At 42.2% G+C, this 8,832-nt stretch overlaps 1 protein-coding gene and 1 long non-coding RNA gene across 2 annotated transcripts in view; one reads left to right on the top strand and one right to left on the bottom strand.

Moving 5' to 3' along the window:
* LOC121695630 overlaps nt 1-8,832 on the top strand; it is a 30,158-nt gene that overhangs the window by 9,407 nt on the left and 11,919 nt on the right. Inside the window, exon 2 of the long non-coding RNA XR_006026124.1 lies at nt 4,746-4,754. This is a non-coding gene — a long non-coding RNA (uncharacterized LOC121695630). The remainder of the gene's footprint in view (nt 1-4,745; nt 4,755-8,832) is intronic.
* Nucleotides 697-1,337, bottom strand: LOC121695628 (cortexin domain-containing 1-like). Its single transcript, XM_042076643.1, has one exon. The coding sequence runs from the start codon at nt 1,110-1,112 to the stop codon at nt 924-926; it is 189 nt and encodes a 62-aa protein (XP_041932577.1). The 5' UTR covers nt 1,113-1,337; the 3' UTR covers nt 697-923.

Genomic DNA, 8,832 nt, shown 5'->3' with positions numbered 1-8,832 from the left:
TACTAAATGGTGCACCAAAATAGGTATTGATTACTATTTCAAAATAGCAGACATTGATGAATTTTATAAGAATGACAGGAAACTCACTCACAGAGCAATGAGAGTCACTATTTTGAAGATGTTTATTTTATTGTAACAAATGGGACATTTTTGGAGCATTGTGTACCTGAGAGGAAGTTCATGACTGAACAAGTCCTGTGTCCATAACTCTGTATTACACCTCATAATATAACAGCACTTCTGACATATCCAGGTTTACGCAAGTCCAGTGAGATTACTGTCCATTAAAGCATTTCGTCACAGGGATCACTACGAAACAAAACCCCTTGATGTCACCCCTTATAAATGCCTTAGTTTTGACCTTAAACCCCTTCTATAATTAAGTAGGTTTTAAGTAAAATGCATAGATTAAGGTTGATTAAGGAGAATTACTGAAGATTACTGAATTTACCTCTTTCTTTCGATTTCCCCTTAATTTCCCCGCTTAATCAAGGAATCCCTGAATTAACACCTTAAAATAAAATTAAGATTAAGTGTCCTTAATTAATCACAACAAATAAAGGGAACCCCTGACTTGACACCTTACATGTAGATTAAGGGGTCACACCTTAAAATGGCATTTTAAGGTAAAATCAAAGGCCTGTTTTACAAATTAAAGACCACTTAATAAGTGGTTTTGTTATGCTTTCAGGGGAATTTGATGTAAATTTGAGTACATCACCTTTCGTAGTGGATGTAATTGCTCTCCTTTCTTGCCTATGGAATTTGACCTCAAACAAACAGTCCTGAGAAAACAAAAGCATGGACAAGCATGTTCTGTGTTTAACTTGGTTTGAGTTCAGAGGAAACTCATCCCCCACCACACATGGCATGACTAACCAATGACTACAAGTCAAGTCAACAGTTCCAAAGAAGCCAACTGGTCAGGTGATTTGCTCTTCCTGGTAAGTGGAGGTAGAAATGGCACCATAGGGATCAACCACGGTCTGGGCACAGCGCACTATGGTGGCCAACAGGAACACACAGAGCAGGAGGAGGAAGAAGAGTGCGAAGCCAAGGTCCACGTCGACCTCCAAGCTGGTCAGAAGTGGCGGGGGCGGTGGCTGGTCCATCGGGGCTTTTCTAGGGACTGTCACACCAGGGAGGAAGACAGAGGACCATCTCACAAGACACAGCTCAACCTTTGTGTGGGAAATACAATCTCGGCTGAGAGGCCAGGAGCGGAGGCTTTACATGGGCTAGACTGTCATGCTGACATCAGCACTAGGACCAGCAAGAGTCGACTCTCCAGGTGCCCCTCGACTCAGTCATCATAGTGGAGGGAGGGTGGCGCTAGTGAAGGCACTGTGCTGTACACTGACTCTGAACTCATGATGTCAGGGTGTATGGAGGGGTGAAGTTACACACAGAGGAAGAGAGACAAATGTTCCAGTCCAAATGGCCTCCTGAAGAGAGAGGAAGCAGACAGACAGACAGACAGGATAAGCCTGATGAGTATTGCTCCCATACAACACAAAAACAAAACAAACACAACACAAAACAAAGCGATACAACATCTCTTTCATACATCCGTACAGTAGGCCTATTGGCTATTTCACGGAATCATTAAACCTTATTGATTTAGCTAAAACAAAATAAATCATCTCCAGCTGCTGAGTACAAAATGCAGGAACTAGATCTGTGTTTCAAGCCATACTTGACGCATATGTAACATTTTCATTTTCAAACAAGCATCTACCAGTAAATGTAGAGCCTCCAGCAACATTATACAGTGAAAGAAAAAGTTCTTTCAGTGTATAATGTAACACAGGTGGGATGTGGTATTTAAGGTTAGGCTATTATTGAAGAGTAAACAAACTGTTTTTCTCTGAGCACTGATCCTCCTTTGGCAAACAGTTTGTGAAAAAGAGGTTGACATGCATGATTGATGGAACTATATACATACTTGTAATTAAATGAATGTGCATCAGTTTAGCTCCGACGCATTAGATCTTTGAAACCCATTCTTTACCCCATGAGGTGTAACTCTTGCAATAGCAATGGCAATGGTAATATTATTTATCTCTAAATAAATTAGTACATTATGGACATCTTCTCAGGGGCACAGTCACGTAGATATCTATATGCTCGCATATGAAATGCAGATACAGTATTTTTCACAGCAGAGTATTATGCAAAGCCTGATGAAAGAGAACTCACCCTGTCTCCTGAGTGTGGCAATGCGTCCACTCCTTCACAGTCTCACTTTTGTTTTGTTTTCTCCTTCTCCTCTCCTCTCCTCTCACTCTCTGCCTCCACAACTCTTCTTCACTCACCTTGTGTCTGTTGTCACAAGGAAACCCAGGAAACCCAGTCCTGTTGCCTGACCACTGCCAAAACTCTCTGGTTCATCTGAAGAGTCTCTCTGCCTGCCGTGGTGTTGCATAATTTTACTTTCCTCCTCTCCTCCTTCTGTTTCGGCCCCACCACTGTCCTCTTCTTCACTCAAGAGGATGAATCCATTTCACAGATATCCCTTCAGTGCTCACACACACACACACGCACACATACCCCCCCCCCCCCCCCCCCCCCTACACACACACACACATACACACACACATACACACACACACACACACTCACTCACTCTCTCTCTCTCTCTCTCTCTCTCTCTCTCACACACACACACACACACACACACACACACACACACACACACACACACACACACACACACACACACAAGTTGTAGCAGAGGCCCCTTTGGCATTGGTTCCCTTAATGAATACTTTAGCGGGGAGTTGAATGACGCTGAGCACAGTTTCACATGTGAATGAAACACCCGGGCCTTTTGTTTTCCTGTCTCAGAGGCTTTGAGCCTAATCACCCACGGTGCGTGCCGTGCGGGTAACCCAATCAGACCCGCTTCACCCCACGCCCGCCTAATGAGCGAGGGAAAGCTCACCAATGCGCATACCGCACAGGCATCGTGTGATGGACGATGAAGGGAGCATAGGCTAAACAGTCAGAGAGAGAGAGGGAGAGAGAGAGAGGGGGAGAGGGAGAGAAAGAGAGGGAAAGATGACCCGCCCTCAGAATGCAAAAGGAGCACCTCCATAGGAAACTGACTCCGCGCTAGTTTTAAAATGGACAGGTTGGCGTGCATCAGGGCAGCCAGCACAGGGAAACGTTCGCTCACGGGGGCCAAAAGGGCGAGTGAGTAAAGTGATCGGGAGCTCAGGCAATTGACATCGTCGGCCTGTGGGAGAAAGAGGAGGAGGAGGAGGAGGAGGAGGAGGAGGAGGGGGAGGGGAGAGGACAGGGGAGAGATTTATTTTGATGGAAGACAAAGGAGGGAGGCACACTTGCTGTGGGAAACGTTCTGAATTATTAACTGCCTGTCAATCAGCTAGTGTGTAAAGGGTATGTAAATGAACACTAAATTGTTTACACAAACAAACACACAAACAAACAACAAACACAGGGAAAGTTCATGTTTGTTCTACTGACTGGCATTAATTACATAGTTGGATGGCATGCATTAAATTCACCAGCATTATATTTGTAACACTCTGTAAAACAGACATGTGATGACACCAGAGATAGAGGTCTAGCATTACAAAACCCTTCAGAGCAAAGACTCATAGGGAACTTGTAAAACAGTATTTCATTTCACAGCAGACAGACCCACCAGGCGTAGATTTTTTGAATACTTGTAATTAGCTAATTCACTCAGCGAGGAAACAATGGAAATTGGTTTCAAAACCAATTGGTTCAGTCGTAGGCCAGCAAATGAGCAAGCATGGTCTAAATGTATTCACCTATTCCTGTTGTGCCTGCCAAGCATAAGCTGATGGCATGGTTGATAGTGATGCACACAATGTAAATGAAGGGCTTCTCATTTGCAACATAATTCTCTGTTATAGATACAGTAATTTCCTGTGTATTAGCCGCATTGTGTATAAACCGCAGAACAGTGTTTTAAGCAAGTAAAAAAATAAAAAAATAAATACCATATTAACTGTCCTCATGAATTAACCTCATAGCTGAAGAAATGTTGCAAAATCAATGTATAAACCGTGGCTAATAGTTGGGAAATTACGGTACTATTTTGATCATGAACTCATTTTTTCCCCATGTTTGCTGTCATTCAATGAGACGTTCTCAAGAATCTTTGATTGAAGGCAGCATGAAGGATACATGTCCATTGCCTTCAAAATTCAGCAAAATGAAGGTACAGTATCTTAGAAGACAGAATTTTATACAAACATTTGATTCGGACATGCATCGGTTCCTTGCCACCACCAAATGTGAATCTTAGGAGGCAAGATTTTATTCCACACAGCCATTGGCGGATGAATATTTTCTGTTTCTAAGATCTTTTTCTCATACATCCAGTTGATCTCTAGAAAAGAGAAAAGAACGTGACCCTGTAGTTGGATAGCATGAGGTAAGTGAAGAAGGCGGTGATGGAGGAAGGTTGGCACAGCGGCTGTTTCCTGAGATGAGAGCCAGTGCAGAGCGACAAAGAGGTGGGGCTGCATTCACAAACATCAGGTTTCCAACTTCTCCCAAAGACTGACCACTGCCCCTAAACAATTACTGCAATGCTCATGCATGGCTCCTCATGTGCATGGGCGCTCTCGAACGTGCCATGGATCTCGGTGGCACAGGGCTGACCTCTCGTGACCTCTTGACATCTAACGATTGGCCTGTCAGAGAAAAGGGAGAGTGACACAAGGCCATTAGCATAAGGTCAGTTTCAGCAGAGGAGAGTGTGTCATGTCAGGGTCAGAAGAAGGTTTAGAGAGAGATAGTGGCATTCTTAAAGCAATACAATGTAAGAATGGGTATTTACACCTTGGCATCAATTCCCAATGTTATGGGGACACCTTCAGTTTAATTTTTCAATATTGAAAAATGATGTTAAAAGGTACCCAGTGAATGATGTTAAAGGGGTACCCAATAAATGATGTTAAAGGGGTACCGTTGAATGATGTTAAAGGGGTACCCAGTGAATGATGTTTTTTTCCAATTGCTAACACACTAAAATGACATGCAACGCGCATTTCTGCCGAGATGGATGCCCGATGGGTGCCCAAAAAGCGTTGCCATATGGCCGCTGAGTGGAGGGACTTGCCTAAAAGGACTTTGGCTTTACACAAATTTTTCAATTCAAAATGGCACTTTTCACATGCAGTGAACACGGTTCTCTGCAAAAGACACAACAATCTGACATAAAGTCACATATTTGCCATTCCAAAACACTGCCATCCAAAATGAGACTACATGAGCACATACATGTATGTGCCACCTGGCCAAACACCTCAATGGTTAATTGTTACCACTTCAATCAGGAAGTAAGCACTATGAAAAGACCACAGGTGAGCACCCTTTTTTACGACAACAATGGAAGATGTTGCAGAGAGAGAAAGAGGGAGGGGGAGAATTAGAGGGGGAGGAAGAGTGAGAGCTGATAGAGGAGTTCTTGGCCAAAGAAGACAACAACATTTTTCTGCAATTTTCTTTTTCAGTTTACTGTTTTTTGTGAGCATATTTTTGTTCACTCCATGTAAATATATCTGCTGTGCATATGTTGCACTGACTTGTTTGGTGAAAAATACAAAATAATTGCATGCATGTGTAGGGGAGACCGGGTATGGTTGTAACACATTTTTCTTCAGCACCTAAAACTACCATTTCTTTTAAAGCTACAGTTCTGGAACTTTTTGGCAAAGTAACCACATTTGTCTACTACAAGTGGCAACCATTTAAATCTCTTCAACTATATTACAGAATTTGTGAGATTATGACAAATACAGTGTGTACCTTTGTTACAACCTACCCCACTACTGGGGTAGATTGTAACACCTATTGGGGTAGATTGTAACAGGTACAAAAAAATGCAGAAAAACAATGGAATTCCATTTGATATACTGATTTATTGCATAAACAGGGTACACAAGGTGTGAAAATAGATTCACCAACATATTGTATACCATACAATCCGTTCTTCACATAGAGAATGAAGATCATATTAACGTTTTAAACTAAATATAAAAACCACAGCGTTTATACTTTTGTGTGTGTATGTATTTGTGTCTCTCATGGAAAGAGATAGAGGGCTGAACAGTCACACACACAAAGATGAAATTAAACAGACATTAAATGGGTCTACTAGCCCCATTCCACAGGTTGTAACATATTCAAAAATTGTGTTACAACCTACCCCACCACTGTCATCCATTGTTTAGCTAGCTGTATTAGCATGGTGCTTTGACATTAGCAAGAGAGAGCTACACCATTCTTTACTAGAGAAACTATAGTTTGACCTGATGTAACTCATACAACTGTATCTACAATGGTAAAAGCACTAGAAAAAATAATAAAAAAATAAAAAAAGTTACTTTCTTACCTCAGATGTTGATTTTTTCTCCTTACTCCGGGATAAATGGCACTAACAACTTGAAAATGTCCATGTGTGATCGTTAAGGAAGTATGAGCAGTCAGAAACTGTCACATGGCTCATATCTTATCCCTGATTGGTGGAATTGGTGATGTTACAACTCTCCCCATGTTACAACCATACCCGGTCTCCCCTATATGCAAACATTTCTGTGCATGTGAACAATCTGAAGAATATTTTCAACTATACTTTACAAACCGACAATAAACAGCGTCAACAGTCAGAAAACAATGTATGTGGGTCTACCTTTGCTGTAAATAAATTTCTGCATTTTTCCAACTGCATTTTTTATGTTTGTGCTGCTAATGTTTAAAAATCACACTAAGTTTCGTTTTTGTCTTCCCCTCTCATCGCTGATTGGCCTGGCATTTTTCTTGTTTGATGAAAATGGTTATGAACTAAGGTCTTCCAGACGGAGGGCTATGTCTCAAACCGCCTACTTGCACACTTCAAATACTTAGTTTAAGTTTATAGTGCAAGTAATGATACAATACTAACAATTGAAAAGTAGGAACAACACAAGTAAGTGCTAAGTGCACACTAGCAGTTTGAGACACAGGCTTGATCTCCCTGAAAGAAGATATGTGGACGGGGCCTGAAACACTAGTAAACACAGAGCAGCTGCGCCCACAGGCTGTCAAAACTGAGCCATAATGGCGCACGTCATGACACAAGCCTGCCAGTCCAGTCTGGGGTTTCGTCATGTGAACCGTGCGTGGCCAGCAGAGGACTTATGCTTAATTCTGACATGACACAAGAGCCAGGCCAGACGGCCACCTGCCTGTGAGCTTGTCAGGCAGGTGTAAGGTTAAACCACCCTGCAGGAGTTGGATGGCTTTCAGGATATCAGTCAGATAGATGTATGTGTGTGTGTGTGAGAGAGAGATGGAGTGTGTGTGTACAGAATGTGTGTGTGAGAGAGAAAGAGACAGAGAGAGAAAGATAGACATGGGGTGTGTGTGTATGAGAGAGATGGAATATGTGTGTGTCTGAACTATTTTGCTAGCATTATATCAGCCAAAAGCACGATTACCGAACGTCCCCTCCTTCTTCGTGCAGGTGAGAATCTGTTAACCCTGCACTCCATCTATAAGTGGCAATCACCGAGTTTGGGTTACCTCTTACGTGCATGCATTTTGAATGGAGGATTAACACTGAGAATGTAACTTTAAACCAAGATTAGACTCATTCACCTCCACACACAAACAAACTCAATTGGTTTATTGCAAAGTACACACAGACACACACACACTCACTCAAAACAGGCCCAATTGGTTTTTCAGCAACAGCACTCTTCCGGACTGAAGTAATTAATGTCCAAATGCAGCACACAGTCTCTCATTAGAATGTTCTGAAAGCGCACGGAACACAGATGTTGCCATGGAAATCACAGATGCTAGGACTAATCTTAATTTGATCATCTGAGCCTGTGACTGCCTGGGCACTGGCAGCTGCAGATGTAAACACAGACACAGGGTAGGTGATTAACTCAAAGTTCAGAGGTCACGGTCAGAGGTCACTGACTCCTGCAGTACATAAAGGAAAACTGTTTTCCATATTCTGAATATGGACCGATTTGAAGTTTACGCCACTGTTGCAGCATCTACAGTGTATCCAGTTGCTATCTGCAGAAAATTGTTGCTCTTCATAGATATATAAAATTAGAGATACTTGATTTTAATAAATAACTTCAGGAAAAATTCACAAATTCAACAGAGGTGTCCCCCCCCCCCCCCACACACACACACACACACACACACACACACACACACACACACACACACACACACAAAGAAAGCACCAACAGCACCTTCTCATTATCCACAAGAATCTTTATATCTTATCATTGTGACAATACAAAATACAACATAAAAACACTTTAGGACCTGGCGGCCAGGTCGGGGGCCATGGAGTTTAGAGTTCAGCAGCAGCACACAGACACACTGATGGTTGAGCAGTGAGATGAACATGCCTGAAATGGAATGGACAGAGAAAAGGTCCTATGGTCTGAGTGTGTGTGTGAGAGAGAGTGTGTGACTGTGTGTGTGTGTGTGTGTGTGTGTGTGAGACTGTGGGAAGACAGAAAATGGAGGGATGAACACATAATAATGAAAGCGTGCGCAAGAGAGAGAGGCGGCATACTTTAAACTTTATCAATATTTTCAAAAGATAAGGCACTTCTACAGGTGAGACGTGAAACATAAACATAAACATACATATTTATATTTAAACTCTCCTTTAAACAGTTTTCAAGAAGGCAACAAAATTAACAAAATAAAAATAAAATGCCGACATTTGGCAGGGACTCATTGAGACTGACGATACAAATCATGATGCTCTCTGTTGCGGCGTAAGCATTAACTGCATGCAAACAGTCTACTTTGATT

The sequence above is a fragment of the Alosa sapidissima genome, chromosome 21, assembly GCF_018492685.1.
Source record: "Alosa sapidissima isolate fAloSap1 chromosome 21, fAloSap1.pri, whole genome shotgun sequence".
NCBI lineage: Eukaryota > Metazoa > Chordata > Actinopteri > Clupeiformes > Clupeidae > Alosa > Alosa sapidissima.
Note: the sequence above shows the minus strand (reverse complement) of the source record. Positions and strands in the feature narration are given on the sequence as shown.

Coding starts and splice junctions, on each gene's coding strand:
- LOC121695628 (XM_042076643.1), bottom strand. CDS start 1,112: ATGGACCAGCCACCGCCCCCGCCACTTCTGACCAGCTTGGAGGTCGAC.